Source organism: Oncorhynchus clarkii, unplaced genomic scaffold, assembly GCF_045791955.1.
Source record: "Oncorhynchus clarkii lewisi isolate Uvic-CL-2024 unplaced genomic scaffold, UVic_Ocla_1.0 unplaced_contig_10381_pilon_pilon, whole genome shotgun sequence".
NCBI classification, from domain to species: Eukaryota; Metazoa; Chordata; class Actinopteri; order Salmoniformes; family Salmonidae; genus Oncorhynchus; species Oncorhynchus clarkii.
In genome coordinates this window covers 92,501-111,410 of record NW_027261124.1, presented here as the reverse complement: position 1 = coordinate 111,410, position 18,910 = coordinate 92,501, and the positions used below count along the sequence as shown (strand labels likewise).

The 18,910-nt window shown below is 48.2% G+C and overlaps 1 protein-coding gene across 1 annotated transcript in view; it reads left to right on the top strand.

Annotated features, from left to right (window-relative positions):
- The window catches only part of LOC139404966 (neurobeachin-like protein 2), a 130,642-nt gene that overhangs the window by 105,215 nt on the left and 6,517 nt on the right, over nt 1–18,910 (top strand). Inside the window, exons 44-54 of the mRNA XM_071147519.1 lie at nt 708–803; nt 1,039–1,163; nt 1,535–1,675; nt 7,443–7,573; nt 9,141–9,250; nt 9,399–9,516; nt 11,258–11,355; nt 13,342–13,455; nt 13,651–13,737; nt 14,974–15,083; nt 15,682–15,854. Coding sequence (XP_071003620.1) covers nt 708–803; nt 1,039–1,163; nt 1,535–1,675; nt 7,443–7,573; nt 9,141–9,250; nt 9,399–9,516; nt 11,258–11,355; nt 13,342–13,455; nt 13,651–13,737; nt 14,974–15,083; nt 15,682–15,854 — 1,303 coding nt within the window. The remainder of the gene's footprint in view (nt 1–707; nt 804–1,038; nt 1,164–1,534; nt 1,676–7,442; nt 7,574–9,140; nt 9,251–9,398; nt 9,517–11,257; nt 11,356–13,341; nt 13,456–13,650; nt 13,738–14,973; nt 15,084–15,681; nt 15,855–18,910) is intronic.

Sequence of the window (18,910 nt, the reverse complement as noted above, 5' to 3'; positions counted from 1 at the left end):
TGTGTTTGTCATTAGAGATGGGTATGCAGAGAGGAAGCTAACTGTTTGTGTTTGTCATTAGAGATGGGTATGCAGAGAGGAAGCTAACTGTTTGTGTTTGTCATTAGAGATGGGTATGCAGAGAGGAAGCTAACTGTTTGTGTTTGTCAATAGAGATGGGTATGCAGAGAGGAAGCTAACTGTTTGTGTTTGTCATTAGAGATGGGTATGCAGAGAGGAAGCTAACTGTTTGTGTTTGTCATTAGAGATGGGTATGCAGAGAGGAAGCTAACTGTTTGTGTTTGTCATTAGAGATGGGTATGCAGAGAGGAAGCTAACTGTTTGTGTTTGTCATTAGAGATGGGTATGCAGAGAGGAAGCTAACTGTTTGTGTTTGTCATTAGAGATGGGTATGCAGAGAGGAAGCTAACTGTTTGTGTTTTGTCATTAGAGATGGGTATGCAGAGAGGAAGCTAACTGTTTGTGTTTGTCATTAGAGATGGGTATGCAGAGAGGAAGCTAACTGTTTGTGTTTGTCATTAGAGATGGGTATGCAGAGAGGAAGCTAACTGTTTGTGTTTGTCATTAGAGATGGGTATGCAGAGAGGAAGCTAACTGTTTGTGTTTGTCATTAGAGATGGGTATGCAGAGAGGAAGCTAACTGTTTGTGTTTGTCATTAGAGATGGGTATGCAGAGAGGAAGCTAACTGTTTGTGTTTTGTCAATAGAGATGGGTATGCAGAGAGATTTCCAACTTTGAATATCTGATGCAACTGAACACCATCTCTGGACGTACCTACAACGACCTGTCTCAGTACCCTGTGGTAAGTCCCTGTCCCGTAAACCAGGGAGGGAGGGATGAATGAAATGAATAAACAGAATAATCAATTAACAGAATAATCAACAAATGAATGAATCATTGAATCTATGAATGAATGAATGAATGAACAGAAGAATCAACAAACAAATGAATCATGAATGCAGGAACAAATGAGCGAACAGCATTCATGCTGTAGTCCAGTCTAATCTAAGGGTGTCCCTGGGTTGGGTTGGGTCCAGTTCCCATGGGTGCTGAGTGACTACACCTCTCCAGATCTGGACCTGGAGAACCCAGCCGTGTTCAGAGACCTGTCCAAACCCATGGGAGTAGTCAACCCCCGCCACGCACAGAACGTCAGGGAGAAGTGAGTACTGCAGTGACCTCGCACAGAGAACTCCAGGGCTTTGTCCCAAATGTCACCCTGTTTCCTATGTGCACTAGGTCACTATTTATAACCAGGGAATAGGTGGCTCTGGTCAAAAGTAGATCCACTATGTAGGGAAGATGATGCTTTGGGACGCAGACCAGATCATCTCCAGTTCTGTTTAAACACCAAGCTCATCCTAATATATGTGTTGTGTGATCTGAATTCAGTCTGTTTTATAATGACCAGTATTATACACAGCCTACGTGCTCCACAAATACACTGTGTTACTGCCTGTGTTTCATGTTGAATTCATTATTGTTCCTGTTAATGCAGGGTACCATTTGAATCATTGTGTCTTGTCTGATCAGGTATGAGAGCTTTGAGGACTCAACGGGCACCATAGATAAGTTCCACTATGGAACACACTACTCTAACGCTGCAGGAGTCATGCACTACATGATCCGTATGGAGCCCTTCACTACCCTCCACATCCAGCTGCAGAGTGGCAGGTACAGTAACCCTCCACTACCCTCCACATCCAGCTGTAGGTACAGTAACCCTTCACTACCCTCCTCATCCAGCTGTAGGTACAGTAACCCTCCACTACCCTCCACATCCAGCTGTAGGTACAGTAACCCTCCACTACCCTCCTCATCCAGCTGTAGGTACAGTAACCCTCCACTACCCTCCACATCCAGCTGTAGGTACAGTAACCCTTCACTACCCTCCTCATCCAGCTGTAGGTACAGTAACCCTTCACTACCCTCCTCATCCAGCTGTAGGTACAGTAACCCTCCACTACCCTCCTCATCCAGCTGTAGGTACAGTAACCCTCCACTACCCTCCTCATCCAGCTGTAGGTACAGTAACCCTTCACAACCCTCCTCATCCAGCTGTAGGTACAGTAACCCTCCACTACCCTCCTCATCCAGCTGTAGGTACAGTAACCCTTCACTACCCTCCACATCCAGCTGTAGGTACAGTAACCCTTCACTACCCTCCTCATCCAGCTGTAGGTACAGTAACCCTCCACTACCCTCCTCATCCAGCTGTAGGTACAGTAACCCTTCACTACCCTCCTCATCCAGCTGTAGGTACAGTAACCCTTCACTACCCTCCTCATCCAGCTGTAGGTACAGTAACCCTCCACTACCCTCCACATCCAGCTGCAGAGTGGCAGGTACAGTAACCCTCCACTACCCTCCTCATCCAGCTGTATGTACAGTAACCCTCCACTACCCTCCTCATCCAGCTGTAGGTACAGTAACCCTCCACTACCCTCCTCATCCAGCTGCAGAGTGGCAGGTACAGTAACCCTCCACTACCCTCCTCATCCAGCTGCAGAGTGGCAGGTACAGTAACCCTTCACTACCCTCCTCATCCAGCTGTAGGTACAGTAACCCTTCACTACCCTCCTCATCCAGCTGTAGGTACAGTAACCCTTCACTACCCTCCTCATCCAGCTGCAGAGTGGCAGGTACAGTAACCCTCCACTACCCTCCTCATCCAGCTGTAGGTACAGTAACCCTTCACTACCCTCCTCATCCAGCTGTAGGTACAGTAACCCTTCACTACCCTCCTCATCCAGCTGCAGAGTGGCAGGTACAGTAACCCTCCACTACCCTCCACATCCAGCTGTAGGTACAGTAACCCTTCACTACCCTCCTCATCCAGCTGCAGAGTGGCAGGTACAGTAACCCTCCACTACCCTCCTCATCCAGCTGTAGGTACAGTAACCCTTCACTACCCTCCTCATCCAGCTGCAGAGTGGCAGGTACAGTAACCCTCCACTACCCTCCTCATCCAGCTGTAGGTACAGTAACCCTTCACTACCCTCCTCATCCAGCTATAGGTACAGTAACCCTCCACTACCCTCCTCATCCAGCTGTAGGTACAGTAACCCTTCACTACCCTCCTCATCCAGCTGTAGGTACAGTAACCCTTCACTACCCTCCACATCCAGCTGTAGGTACAGTAACCCTTCACTACCCTCCTCATCCAGCTGCAGAGTGGCAGATACAGTAACCCTCCACTACCCTCCTCATCCAGCTGTAGGTACAGTAACCCTTCACTACCCTCCACATCCAGCTGCAGAGTGGCAGGTACAGTAACCCTTCACTACCCTCCTCATCCAGCTGTAGGTACAGTAACCCTCCACTACCCTCCTCATCCAGCTGTAGGTACAGTAACCTCCACTACCCTCCACATCCAGCTGTAGGTACAGCAGGGGTGTGTGTATATGGGGTTGTTTGAAGACACAAGTGTGTATCAGGGTAGTGTATGGAGCTGTGGAAGGGGGTGTGGTGGTGTTTGAAGTTGTATGACGGAGTAACGTATTACAGTGTGGTTCCTGGCTGTGTTACATTTGAACAGTGTGGTATCTGGCCGTGTGTGTTACATTTGAACAGTGTGGTACCTGGCCGTGTGTGTTACATTTGAACAGTGTGGTACCTGGCCGTGTGTGTTACATTTGAACAGTGTGGTTCCTGGCCGTGTGTGTTACATTTGAACAGTGTGGTTCCTGGCCGTGTGTGTTACATTTGAACAGTGTGGTTCCTGGCCGTGTTACATTTGAACAGTGTGGTACCTGGCCGTGTTACATTTGAACAGTGTGGTATCTGGCCGTGTGTGTTACATTTGAACAGTGTGGTTCCTGGCCGTGTGTGTTACATTTGAACAGTGTGGTACCTGGCCGTGTGTGTTACATTTGAACAGTGTGGTACCTGGCCGTGTTACATTTGAACAGTGTGGTTCCTGGCCGTGTGTGTTACATTTGAACAGTGTGGTACCTGGCCGTGTGTGTTACATTTGAACAGTGTGGTACCTGGCCGTGTGTGTTACATTTGAACAGTGTGGTACCTGGCCGTGTGTGTTACATTTGAACAGTGTGGTTCCTGGCCGTGTGTGTTACATTTGAACAGTGTGGTTCCTGGCCGTGTGTGTTACATTTGAACAGTGTGGTTCTTGGCCGTGTGTGTTACATTTGAACAGTGTGGTTCCTGGCCGTGTGTGTTACATTTGAACAGTGTGGTTCCTGGCCGTGTGTGTTTCATTTGAACAGTGTGGTTCCTGGCCGTGTTACATTTGAACAGTGTGGTTCCTGGCCGTGTGTGTTACATTTGAACAGTGTGGTTCCTGGTCGTGTGTGTTACATTTGAACAGTGTGGTTCCTGGCCGTGTGTGTTACATTTGAACAGTGTGGTACCTGGCTGTGTGTGTTACATTTGAACAGTGTGGTTCCTGGCCGTGTGTGTTACATTTGAACAGTGTGGTTCCTGGCCGTGTTACATTTGAACAGTGTGGTACCTGGCCGTGTTACATTTGAACAGTGTGGTACCTGGCCGTGTTACATTTGAACAGTGTGGTTCCTGGCCGTGTTACATTTGAACAGTGTGGTACCTGGCCGTGTTACATTTGAACAGTGTGGTTCCTGGCCTTGTTACATTTGAACAGTGTGGTACCTGGCCGTGTTACATGTGAACAGTGTGGTTCCTGGCCGTGTTACATTTGAACAGTGTGGTTCCTGGCCGTGTGTGTTTCATTTGAACAGTGTGGTTCCTGGCCGTGTGTGTTTCATTTGAACAGTGTGGTTCCTGGCCGTGTGTGTTACATTTGAACAGTGTGGTTCCTGGCCGTGTGTGTTACATTTGAACAGTGTGGTACCTGGCCGTGTTACATTTGAACAGTGTGGTTCCTGGCCGTGTGTGTTTCATTTGAACAGTGTGGTTCCTGGCCGTGTGTGTTACATTTGAACAGTGTGGTTCCTGGCCGTGTGTGTTACATTTGAACAGTGTGGTTCCTGGCCGTGTGTGTTACATTTGAACAGTGTGGTACCTGGCCGTGTTACATTTGAACAGTGTGGTTCCTGGCCGTGTGTGTTACATTTGACCAGTGTGGTACCTGGCCGTGTTACATTTGAACAGTGTGGTACCTGGCCGTGTGTGTTACATTTGAACAGTGTGGCACCTGGCCGTGTGTGTTACATTTGAACAGTGTGGTACCTGGCCGTGTGTGTTACATTTGAACAGTGTGGTACCTGGCCGTGTGTGTTGCATTTGAACAGTGTGGCACCTGGCCGTGTGTGTTACATTTGAACAGTGTGGTTCCTGGCCGTGTTGTGGTACATTTGAACAGTGTGGTATGGCCCGTGTGTGTGGTACCGTGTGTGTTACATTTGAACAGTGTGGTTCCTGGCCGTGTGTGTTACATTTGAACAGTGTGGTACCTGGCCGTGTGTGTTACATTTGAACAGTGTGGTACCTGGCCGTGTTACATTTGAACAGTGTGGTTCCTGGCCGTGTGTGTTACATTTGAACAGTGTGGTACCTGGCCGTGTGTGTTACATTTGAACAGTGTGGTACCTGGCCGTGTGTGTTACATTTGAACAGTGTGGTACCTGGCCGTGTGTGTTACATTTGAACAGTGTGGTTCCTGGCCGTGTGTGTTACATTTGAACAGTGTGGTTCCTGGCCGTGTGTGTTACATTTGAACAGTGTGGTTCTTGGCCGTGTGTGTTACATTTGAACAGTGTGGTTCCTGGCCGTGTGTGTTACATTTGAACAGTGTGGTTCCTGGCCGTGTGTGTTTCATTTGAACAGTGTGGTTCCTGGCCGTGTTACATTTGAACAGTGTGGTTCCTGGCCGTGTGTGTTACATTTGAACAGTGTGGTTCCTGGTCGTGTGTGTTACATTTGAACAGTGTGGTTCCTGGCCGTGTGTGTTACATTTGAACAGTGTGGTACCTGGCTGTGTGTGTTACATTTGAACAGTGTGGTTCCTGGCCGTGTGTGTTACATTTGAACAGTGTGGTTCCTGGCCGTGTTACATTTGAACAGTGTGGTACCTGGCCGTGTTACATTTGAACAGTGTGGTACCTGGCCGTGTTACATTTGAACAGTGTGGTTCCTGGCCGTGTTACATTTGAACAGTGTGGTACCTGGCCGTGTTACATTTGAACAGTGTGGTTCCTGGCCTTGTTACATTTGAACAGTGTGGTACCTGGCCGTGTTACATGTGAACAGTGTGGTTCCTGGCCGTGTTACATTTGAACAGTGTGGTTCCTGGCCGTGTGTGTTTCATTTGAACAGTGTGGTTCCTGGCCGTGTGTGTTTCATTTGAACAGTGTGGTTCCTGGCCGTGTGTGTTACATTTGAACAGTGTGGTTCCTGGCCGTGTGTGTTACATTTGAACAGTGTGGTACCTGGCCGTGTTACATTTGAACAGTGTGGTTCCTGGCCGTGTGTGTTTCATTTGAACAGTGTGGTTCCTGGCCGTGTGTGTTACATTTGAACAGTGTGGTTCCTGGCCGTGTGTGTTACATTTGAACAGTGTGGTTCCTGGCCGTGTGTGTTACATTTGAACAGTGTGGTACCTGGCCGTGTTACATTTGAACAGTGTGGTTCCTGGCCGTGTGTGTTACATTTGACCAGTGTGGTACCTGGCCGTGTTACATTTGAACAGTGTGGTACCTGGCCGTGTGTGTTACATTTGAACAGTGTGGCACCTGGCCGTGTGTGTTACATTTGAACAGTGTGGTACCTGGCCGTGTGTGTTACATTTGAACAGTGTGGTACCTGGCCGTGTGTGTTGCATTTGAACAGTGTGGCACCTGGCCGTGTGTGTTACATTTGAACAGTGTGGTACCTGGCCGTGTGTGTTACATTTGAACAGTGTGGTACCTGGCCGTGTGTGTTACATTTGAACAGTGTGGTACCTGGCCGTATGTGTTACATTTGAACAGTGTGGTACCTGGCCGTGTTACATTTGAACAGTGTGGTACCTGGCCGTGTGTGTTACATTTGAACAGTGTGGCACCTGGCCGTGTGTATTACATTTGAACAGTGTGGTACCTGGCCGTGTGTGTTACATTTGAACAGTGTGGTACCTGGCCGTGTGTGTTACATTTGAACAGTGTGGCACCTGGCCGTGTTACATTTGAACAGTGTGGTTCCTGGCCGTGTGTGTTACATTTGAACAGTGTGGTACCTGGCCGTGTGTGTTACATTTGAACAGTGTGGTACCTGGCCGTGTGTGTTACATTTGAACAGTGTGGTTCCTGGCCGTGTGTGTTACATTTGAACAGTGTGGTACCTGGCCGTGTGTGTTACATTTGAACAGTGTGGTACCTGGCCGTGTTACATTTGAACAGTGTGGTACCTGGCCGTGTGTGTTACATTTGAACAGTGTGGTACCTGGCCGTGTGTGTTACATTTGAACAGTGTGGTACCTGGCCGTGTTACATTTGAACAGTGTGGTACCTGGCCGTGTGTGTTGCAGGTTTGACTGTGCAGACCGTCAGTTCCACTCTGTAGCGGCAGCCTGGCAGGCTCGCATGGAGAGTCCCGCTGACGTCAAGGAGCTCATCCCGGAGTTCTTCTACTTTCCAGAGTTCCTGCAGAACATCAACGGTGAGTAGCACTAGGGCTGTGTTCCCTTCACATGAGGAAGACTAGGGCTGTGTTCCCTTCACATGAGGAAGACTAGGGCTGTGTTCCCTTCACATGAGGAAGACTAAGGCTGTGTTCCCTTCACATGAGGAAGACTAGGGCTGTGTTCCCTTCACATGAGGAAGGCTAAGGCTGTGTTCCCTTCACATGAGGAAGACTAGGGCTGTGTTCCCTTCACATGAGGAAGACTAAGGCTGTGTTCCCTTCACATGAGGAAGACTAGGGCTGTGTTCCCTTCACATGAGGAAGACTAAGGCTGTGTTCCCTTCACATGAGGAAGACTAAGGCTGTGTTCCCTTCACATGAGGAAGACTAGGGCTGTGTTCCCTTCACATGAGGAAGACTAAGGCTGTGTTCCCTTCACATGAGGAAGACTAAGGCTGTGTTCCCTTCACATGAGGAAGACTAAGGCTGTGTTCCCTTCACATGAGGAATACTAAGGCTGTGTTCCCTTCACATGAGGAATACTAAGGCTGTGTTCCCTTCACATGAGGAAGACTAAGGCTGTGTTCCCTTCACATGAGGAATACTAAGGCTGTGTTCCCTTCACATGAGGAATACTAAGGCTGTGTTCCCTTCACATGAGGAATACTAAGGCTGTGTTCCCTTCACATGAGGAAGACTAAGGCTGTGTTCCCTTCACATGAGGAAGACTAAGGCTGTGTTCCCTTCACATGAGGAATACTAAGGCTGTGTTCCCTTCACATGAGGAATACTAAGGCTGTGTTCCCTTCACATGAGGAGGACTAAGGCTGTGTTCCCTTCACATGAGGAAGACTAGGGCTGTGTTCCCTTCACATGAGGAAGACTAAGGCTGTGTTCCCTTCACATGAGGAAGACTAAGGCTGTGTTCCCTTCACATGAGGAAGACTAAGGCTGTGTTCCCTTCACATGAGGAAGACTAAGGCTGTGTTCCCTTCACATGAGGAAGACTAAGGCTGTGTTCCCTTCACATGAGGAAGACTAAGGCTGTGTTCCCTTCACATGAGGAATACTAGGGCTGTGTTCCCTTCACATGAGGAAGACTAAGGCTGTGTTCCCTTCACATGAGGAAGACTAAGGCTGTGTTCCCTTCACATGAGGAAGACTAAGGCTGTGTTCCCTTCACATGAGGAAGACTAAGGCTGTGTTCCCTTCACATGAGGAAGACTAGGGCTGTGTTCCCGTCACATGAGGAAGACTAAGGCTGTGTTCCCTTCACATGAGGAAGACTAAGGCTGTGTTCCCTTCACATGAGGAAGACTAAGGCTGTGTTAGCGAACTCACTCTGGAGTGTCAAAGTGCGCTCTGGGAACTGTCAAACCAGAGTTCTCTATAATCTGAGTAGATTTATGAAATCATCCTAAGTGGAATGCAACGATGTTATGTTAATTCCTATTCACAAGTCATTCCTTACACAGTATATCAACACCGCAGAAACATGGCCTATCGTAGTGTTTCATAGAGCCTCACACCCTACCAACTGTTGGACACTCTGTTTACGTAGCTGAGGAAGGATTGACTGTCTCTGTGTGTGTGTTTACTGCAGGGTTTGACCTGGGCAGTCTGCAGATGACCCAGAACAATGTGACTGATGTTCTGTTACCACAATGGGCCTTGTCTAGAGAAGACTTCATCAGGAAACACAGGAAAGCTCTGGTGAGGCCTTCCACCTGGGAAAAATAATCTATGGGAAACGCTGGTGCAACCCCCACAGCCATGCTACACTCTCTGATTGGACACATTTTAATCAAGTAATCAAATACATTTCCTTGTACAAATGCATTTGTCCCCCAATATGGTGCAGGAGTGTGAACACGTTTCCTCTCACCTCCATGAGTGGATTGACCTGATCTTTGGCTGCAAGCAGAGAGGGGAGGAGGCGGTGGAGGCTCTCAATGTCTTCTACTACTGCACCTATGAAGGTAAGGAGAGAGAAGGGCTGAGTCCCGAATGACACCCTATTCTCTATATGCTGTAGGTCACTACTTTGGACCAAATCCCTATGGCTCCTAGTCTAAAGTAGTGCACTATATAGGGAAAAGGGTACAATTAGAGACTCTCTCGCCCAATGTGATATGAGGAGTAGGAGTGGGTGAGAGAGCTCTTCCCTCCATCCTCACTCAGACACCACAATGTATACTAGGTACATTTCCATATCATTAGAGTTCTGTTCTATTCTGTTGTATCCTGTTCTGGTCTGTCCTATTCTGGTCTGTCCTATTCTGGTCTGTCCTATTCTGGTCTGTTCTGTTCTGTTCTGGTCTGTTCTATTCTGTTCTGTTCTGGTCTGTCCTATTCTGGTCTGTTCTGGTCTGGTCTGTCCTATTCTGTTGTGTTCTATTCTGGTCTGTTCTATTCTGGTCTGTCCTATTCTGTTCTGGTCTGGTCTGTCCTATTCTGGTCTGTTCTATTCTGTTGTGTTCTATTCTGGTCTGTTCTATTCTGGTCTGTCCTATTCTGGTCTGTTCTGGTCTGGTCTGTCCTATTCTGGTCTGTTCTGTTCTGGTCTGTTCTGTTCTGGTCTGTTCTATTCTGGTCTGTTCTGGTCTGTCCTATTCTGGTCTGTTCTATTCTGGTCTGTTCTATTATGTTGTGTTCTATTCTGGTCTGTTCTATTCTGGTCTGTCCTATTCTGGTCTGTCCTATTCTGGTCTGTTCTGGTCTGGTCTGTCCTATTCTGGTCTGTTCTATTCTGTTGTGTTCTATTCTGGTCTGTTCTATTCTGGTCTGTCCTATTCTGGTCTGTTCTGGTCTGGTCTGTCCTATTCTGGTCTGTTCTATTCTGTTGTGTTCTATTCTGGTCTGTTCTATTCTGGTCTGGTCTGTCCTATTCTGGTCTGTCCTATTCTGGTCTGTCCTATTCTGGTCTGTCCTATTCTGGTCTGTCCTATTCTGTTCTGTCCTATTCTGGTCTGTTCTATTCTGGTCTGTTCTGGTCTGTCCTATTCTGGTCTGTCCTATTCTGGTCTGTCCTAATCTGGTCTGTCCTATTCTGGTCTGTCCTATTCTGGTCTGTCCTATTCTGGTCTGTCCTATTCTGGTCTGTTCTATTCTGGTCTGTCCTAATCTGGTCTGTTCTGTTCCATTCTGGTCTGTTCTGTCCTATTCTGGTCTGTTCTGTTGTTCTTTTCTGGTCTGTTCTGTCCTATTCTGGTCTGTTCTGTTCTGTTCTGTTCTATTCTGGTCTGTTGTATTCTGGTCTGTTGTGGTCTGTTCTGTTCCATTCTGTTGTTCTTTTCTGGTCTGTTCTTTTCTGGTCTGTTCTGTTCTGTTCTGTTCTGTTCTATTCTGGTCTGTTCTGTTCCATTCTGATCTGTTCTGTCCCATTCTGGTCTGTTCTATTGTTCTTTTCTGGTCTGTTCTGTCCTATTCTGGTCTGTTCTGTCCTATTCTGGTCTGTTCTGTTGTTCTTTTCTGGTCTGTTCTATTCTGGTCTGTTCTGTTCTGTTATATTCTGGTCTGTTCTGTTCCATTCTGATCTGTTCTGTCCTATTCTGGTCTGTTCTGTTGTTCTTTTCTGGTCTGTTCTGTTCTATTCTGGTCTGTTCTATTCTGGTCTGTTCTATTCTGTTCTGTTCCATTCTGTTGGTCTGTTGTGGTCTGTTCTGTTCCATTCTGTTGGTCTGTTGTGTTCTATTTATTATATTCTGTTATTTTGTGTAGGTGCGGTGGATCTGGACGCCATAGCCAATGAGACGGAGCGCAAGGCCCTGGAGGGCATCATCAGTAACTTTGGACAGACGCCCTGTCAACTACTCAAGGTGTGTGTGTGTGTGTGTGTGTGTGTGTGTGTGTGTGTGTGTGTGTGTGTCTCTCTCTCAAGGTCTGACCCCTGTCACATTACATTTACAGTCCTGCTTGATTTGTTAAACACTCCCTCAATGTAGAGTCTCACTCCATAAACCAGAGGGAATGGTTGTATTGAGTCTGGAGAGTAGAGTGTGTGTGTGTTTGACTGAAGGACACTGTTTATCAGTGTCTGGGTGTCTGTAGCTCCCTGCCTGGGTGTCTGTCTGTAGCTTCCTGCCTGGGTGTCTGTCTGTAGCTTCCTGCCTGGGTGTCTGTCTGTAGCTCCCTGCCTGGGTGTCTGTCTGTAGCTCCCTGTCTGGGTGTCTGTCTGTTGCTCCCTGTCTCGGTGTCTGTCTGTAGCTCCCTGCCTGGGTGTCTGTCTGTAGCTCCCTGCCTGGGTGTCTGTCTGTAGCTAGCTGTCTGGGTGTCTGGCTGTAGCTAGCTGCCTGTGTGTCTGTAGCTCCCTGTCTGGGTGTCTGTCTGTAGCTAGCTGTCTGTAGCTAGCTGTCTGGGTGTCTGTCTGTAGCTTCCTGTCTGGGTGTCTGTAGCTCCCTGTCTGGGTGTCTGTCTGTAGCTAGCTGTCTGGGTGTCTGTCTGTCTGTAGCTCCCTGTCTGGGTGTCTGTAGCTCCCTGTCTGGGTGTCTGTCTGTAGCTAGCTGTCTGGGTGTCTGTAGCTAGCTGTCTGGGTGTCTGTAGCTCCCTGTCTGTGTGTCTGTCTGTAGCTAGCTGTCTGTAGCTAGCTGTCTGGGTGTCTGTAGCTAGCTGTATGGGTGTCTGTAGCTCCCTGTCTGGGTGTCTGTAGCTAGCGTCTGTAGCTAGCTGTCTGGGTGTCTGTAGCTAGCTGTCTGGGTGTCTGTAGCTAGCTGTCTGGGAGTCTGTCTGTAGCTAGCTGTCTGGGTGTCTGTTTGTAGCTAGTTGTCTGTAGCTAGCTGTATGGGTGTCTGTAGCTCCCTGTCTGGGCGTCTGTCTGTAGCTAGCTGTCTGTAGCTAGCTGTCTGGGTGTCTGTCGTTGGACACCACCAACACCTGGGTACTGAGATCTACCCCTGGGGCGAAGAGACCGCTGAGGAACCGCTGGGTTCCATGTCTGGTGTCTGTAGCTCCCTGTCTGGGTGTCTGACTGTAGCTAGTTGTCTGGGTGTCTGTAGCTAGCTGTCTGGGTGTCTGTCTGTAGCTAGTTGTCTGTAGCTAGCTGTATGGGTGTCTGTAGCTCCCTGTCTGGGTGTCTGTCTGTAGCTAGCTGTCTGTAGCTAGCTGTCTGGGTGTCTGTCGTTGGACACCACCAACACCTGGGTACTGAGATCTACCCCTGGGGCGAAGAGACCGCTGAGGAACCGCTGGGTTCCATGTCTGGTGTCTGTAGCTCCCTGTCTGGGTGTCTGTAGCTCCCTGTCTGGGTGTCTGACTGTAGCTAGTTGTCTGGGTGTCTGTAGCTAGCTGTCTGGGTGTCTGTCTGTAGCTAGCTGTCTGGGTGTCTGTCTGTAGCTAGTTGTCTGGGTGTCTGTAGCTAGTTGTCTGGGTGTCTGTCTGCAGCTAGCTGTCTGGGTGTCTGTCTGTAGCTAGCTGTCTGGGTGTCTGTAGCTAGCTGTCTGGGTGTCTGTCTGTAGCTAGCTGTCTGTAGCTAACTGTCTGGGTGTCTGTAGCTAGCTGTCTGGGTTTCTGTCTGTAGCTAGCTGTCTGTAGCTAGCTGTCTGGATGTCTGTAGCTGGGTGTCTGTAGCTAGCTGTCTGGGTGTCTATAGCTAGCTGTCTGGGTGTCTGTCTGTAGCTAGCTGTCTGTAGCTAGCTGTCTGGATGTCTGTAGCTGGGTGTCTGTAGCTAGCTGTCTGGGTGTCTATAGCTAGCTGTCTGGGTGTCTGTAGCTAGCTGTCTGGGTGTCTGGCTATAGCTAGTATCTCAGTGGGACATTGACTGACTCAGTGTGCTCCTTTCTTTCTTTCATTCTTTCTTTCTTGTTAGGAGCCACACCCTCCTCGTATGTCTTCAGAGAATGCATCTAGGAGGCAGGCCCGCATGGACACTCTACCCCCCAACCTGTTTGAACAGCTCGACAAACTACGCCCTTTTAAGGAGGTAAAGAGAGGAATCATTCTCCTATATTTCATTAGAAACATAACGTTTCTCTAGTAGTCTATATTATATCCCCTACATTTAAAATTACAATGACCACTTCAGTATTCAAATGTTGATTGTGTGTGTTGTGTGTGTGTGTGTGTGTGTGTGTGGTGTGTGTGTGTGTGTATGTGTGGTGTGTGTGTGTGCTCCTAGGTGGTGTGTGATGGGCGACCTCTGGTCCAGGCGGTGGTTCCCAGGAACCAGAACCGCTCCTTTATCATCCAGGGCTCTGACGTACTGGTGAGAACACACACACACACACACACACACACACACACACACACACACACACACACACAGGCAGCAGGTAGCCTAGCGGTTGGAGTGTTGGTCGACCAGCCTTCTTATTTGCAGTAGTTAATCAATATTAAATCAAGATGATTGTTTGAAGAAATGACTAAACCTCTCTCAGTAGTGAATTTCCACGACAGTCTCCGTTGATAATGGCTGCCGCTGGCCGTGACCTCCCTCTCCCAGGGTGTCTCAGGGGGACTGGGGATCTGCAAAAAACACTTTTCCAATTCACACATGGTATTAATACACACTTGTTAATGTGTGAAATAGGACAAATACTGTATTCGCACTAAGTTATTACACACACACACACACACACACACACACACACACACACACACACAAACAGACAAACTAGAGAAGGGACACCTCACTGACACCAGCCTCTCTCACACACAACACAGCTACATGAAAAAGCACATTCACACACAGCTACATGAAACCCATTCACACTCAACACAGCTACATGAAACAGCACATTCACACACAACTACATGAAACACATTCACACACAACACAGCTACATGAAACAACACATTCACATGAAACAACACATTCACACACAACACAGCTACATGAAACAACACATTCACATGAAACAACACATTCACACACAACACAGCTACATGAAACAACACATTCACATGAAACAAGGTGTGCTAAAGGTTTTGGACCTTTCTGCTTGGTTGAAGAGACACAGAGGTGTTGGACCTTTCTGCTTGGTTGAAGAGATACAGAGGTGTTGGACCTTTCTGCTTGGTTGAAGAGATACAGAGGTGTTGGACCTTTCTGCTTGGTTGAAGAGACAGAGGTGTTGGACCTTTCTGCTTGGTTGAAGAGATACAGAGGTGTTGGACCTTTCTGCTTGGTTGAAGAGATACAGTGGTGTTGGACCTTTCTGCTTGGTTGAAGAGACACAGATGTGTTGGACCTTTCTGCTTGGTTGAAGAGATACAGAGGTGCTGCACAAGTCCGGTAACTTTCTTAGGTCAACCAGAAATCCCAGTTGGTAGACTCCTGGAATGAGGAGGAGTCTGGGAATGAGGAGTCTGGGAATGCTCTTACCAGGACTTCTGGGAAACCCAGGAATTTTGGGGGGAAAGTTACCAGAATTGTTTAACCCTAGTGCAGTATGGGGCTTCTTTTGACTGTCTCCCTCCCTGCTCTCTTCCTACCCTGTAGGTGACAGTGAGTTCTGACGGCCTGATTGGGACCCACAGCTGGCTGCCTTACGATAAGAACATCGCCAACTACTTCACCTTCACCAAGGACCCCACCGTGGCCAATCCCAAGTAAGTTAGTGGCCCTACAGAATGCCTGCCAAGAAATGACAACAAAAAGTAAATCCCACTCTAAACACCGAGAGAAGGATAAGGAGGACCCCACCACACACAGTGTTCTGCATCCCAAATGGCACCCTATCCCCTATATAGTGCCCTACAGGACCCTATGGACTCAAAAGGAGTGAGCTAAATAGGGCACAGTGTTCCATTTGGGACTCACACTGTGTAGTGTGTAGCCATTCCATCTGGTCCCCAGCTCAGCTGCATGCTTTTATTCATGTGACTTCAAAGCACAAGTTGAAATGGATGGAGAAGTCTGCGTTTTATGAGGTTGGAGCGTTAGAACTGCTCTGGCCCTATAAACATGTGTCTTATTGAGATTAGTCTGAATGGGAAACACTTGAGTTCCTTTTCATTGATAAACAACATATTTCTGCTAGAAAATGTTAAAGGACAAATCACCATTTGTTTATATCAACATGACACAACTATAGGAACATTTTGGTTTCAACAACCTCTCTTTTCCTTCAGTTAAAGGCCCATTATTGTAAATGATTACTAGGTTTACTCAACCTCCTCTCTTGGCTCTCTCTCCTCCCTCCTGCAGAACCCAGCGGTTCCTCAGCGGTCTCTTCGCCCCAGGGGTGGATCTCAGTACCCAGGTGTTGGTGGTGTCCAACGATGGCCGTCTGCTGTTCAGTGGAGGACACTGGGACTGCAGCCTCCGAGTCACCCAGCTGGGAAAGGGCAAACTGGTGGGCAGGATCTGCCGACACATCGGTGAGCTACAAGATAATGATGGGAGGACGGTGAGGGAGGACGGTGAGGGAGGGAGGACGGTGAGGGAGGGAGGACGGTGAGGGAGGGAGGACGGTGAGGGAGGAAGGACGGTGAGTGAGGGAGGACGGAGAGTAAGGGAGGATGGTGAGTGAGGGAGGACGGTGAGTGAGGGAGGACGGTGAGGGAGGGAGGACGGTGAGGGAGGGAGGGAAAGAGGACTGGGAGGGAGGAAGGGAGGACGGGGAGGGAGGGAGGATGGGGGGGCGGATGGGAGACCATGTTTCAATATTGTCATAGTAAGAGTTTTAGGATCAGTTTTGCCTTTTAGATCAAAATCAGTAAGTTTACATGGACAGGGGGGATCTGATTCTAGATCAGTAAGGTTACTTGGACAGGGGGGATCTGATTCTAGATCAGTAAGGTTACTTGGACAGGGGGATCTGATTCTAGATCAGTAAGGTTACTTGGACAGGGAAGGTCTGATTCTAGATCAGTAAGGTTACTTGGACAGGGGGGATCTGATTCTAGATCAGTAAGGTTACTTGGACAGGGGGGGGGTCTGATTCTAGATCAGTAAGGTTACTTGGACAGGGGGGATCTGATTCTAGATCAGTAAGGTTACTTGGACAGGGGGATCTGATTCTAGATCAGTAAGGTTACTTGGACAGGGGGGGATCTGATTCTAGATCAGTAAGGTTACTTGGACAGGGGGGATCTGATTCTAAATCAGTAAGGTTACTTGGACAGGGGGGATCTGATTCTAGATCAGTAAGGTTACTTGGACAGGGGGATCTGATTCTAGATCAGTAAGGTTACTTGGACAGGGGGGGGTCTGATTCTAGATCAGTAAGGATACTTGGACAGGGGGGGGATCTGATTCTAGATCAGTAAGGTTACTTGGACAGGGGGGATCTGATTCTAGATCAGTAAGGTTACTTGGACAGGGGGGGGGTCTGATTCTAGATCAGTAAGGTTACTTGGACAGGGGGGATCTGATTCTAGATCAGCCCCCAAATAGTTATATTGTAATTTCTGTTGTCCAGAAAGAGATGAGAGTTACTGTCTGTCCTGTAGACCTGGTAACATGTCTGATAGTGATGGGTGTCCTGTCTGTCCTGTCTGTCCTGTAGACCTGGTAACATGTCTGATAGTGATGGGTGTCCTGTAGACCTGGTAACATGTCTGATAGTGATGGGTGTCCTGTCTGTCCTGTCTGTCCTGTAGACCTGGTAACATGTCTGATAGTGATGGGTGTCCTGTCTGTCCTGTAGACCTGGTGACATGTCTGATAGTGATGGGTGTCCTGTCTGTCTTGTAGACCTGGTGACATGTCTGATAGTGATGGGTGTCCTGTCTCTCCTGTCTGTCCTGTAGACCTGGTGACATGTCTGATAGTGATGGGTGTCCTGTCTGTCCTGTAGACCTGGTAACATGTCTTATAGTGATGGGTGTCCTGTAGACCTGGTAACATGTCTTATAGTGATGGGTGTCCTGTCTGTCCTGTCTGTCCTGTAGACCTGGTAACATGTCTGATAGTGATGGGTGTCCTGTAGACCTGGTAACATGTCTGATAGTGATGGGTGTCCTGTAGACCTGGTAACATGTCTGATAGTGATGGGTGTCCTGTAGACCTGGTAACATGTCTGATAGTGATGGGTGTCCTGTAGACCTGGTGACATGTCTGATAGTGATGGGTGTCCTGTAGACCTGGTAACATGTCTTATAGTGATGGGTGTCCTGTAGACCTGGTGACATGTCTGATAGTGATGGGTGTCCTGTAGACCTGGTAACATGTCTTATAGTGATGGGTGTCCTGTAGACCTGGTGACATGTCTGATAGTGATGGGTGTCCTGTAGACCTGGTAACATGTCTTATAGTGATGGGTGTCCTGTAGACCTGGTAACATGTCTTATAGTGATGAGTGTCCTGTAGACCTGGTAACATGTCTGATAGTGATGGGTGTCCTGTCTGTCTTGTAGACCTGGTAACATGTCTTATAGTGATGAGTGTCCTGTAGACCTGGTAACATGTCTTATAGTGATGAGTGTCCTGTAGACCTGGTAACATGTCTTATAGTGATGAGTGTCCTGTAGACCTGGTAACATGTCTGATAGTGATGGGTGTCCTGTAGACCTGGTAACATGTCTGATAGTGATGGGTGTCCTGTAGACCTGGTAACATGTCTGATAGTGATGGGTGTCCTGTCTGTCTTGTAGACCTGGTAACATGTCTTATAGTGATGAGTGTCCTGTAGACCTGGTAACATGTCTGATAGTGATGGGTGTCCTGTAGACCTGGTAACATGTCTGATAGTGATGGGTGTCCTGTCTGTCTTGTAGACCTGGTAACATGTCTTATAGTGATGAGTGTCCTGTAGACCTGGTAACATGTCTGATAGTGATGGGTGCCCTGTAGACCTGGTAACATGTCTGATAGTGATGGGTGTCCTGTAGACCTGGTAACATGTCTGATAGTGATGGGTGTCCTGTCTGTCCTGTCTGTCCTGTAGACCTGGTAACATGTCTGATAGTGATGGGTGTCCTGTCTGTCCTGTAGACCTGGTGACATGTCTGATAGTGATGGGTGTCCTGTCTGTCCTGTAGACCTGGTGACATGTCTGATAGTGATGAGTGTCCTGTCTGTCCTGTCTGTCCTGTAGACCTGGTAACATGTCTGATAGTGATGAGTGTCCTGTCTGTCTTGTAGACCTGGTGACATGTCTGATAGTGATGGGTGTCCTGTAGACCTGGTAACATGTCTGATAGTGATGGGTGTCCTGTAGACCTGGTAACATGTCTGATAGTGATGGGTGTCCTGTAGACCTGGTAACATGTCTGATAGTGATGGGTGTCCTGTAGACCTGGTGACATGTCTGATAGTGATGGGTGTCCTGTAGACCTGGTAACATGTCTTATAGTGATGGGTGTCCTGTAGACCTGGTGACATGTCTGATAGTGATGGGTGTCCTGTAGACCTGGTAACATGTCTTATAGTGATGGGTGTCCTGTAGACCTGGTGACATGTCTGATAGTGATGGGTGTCCTGTAGACCTGGT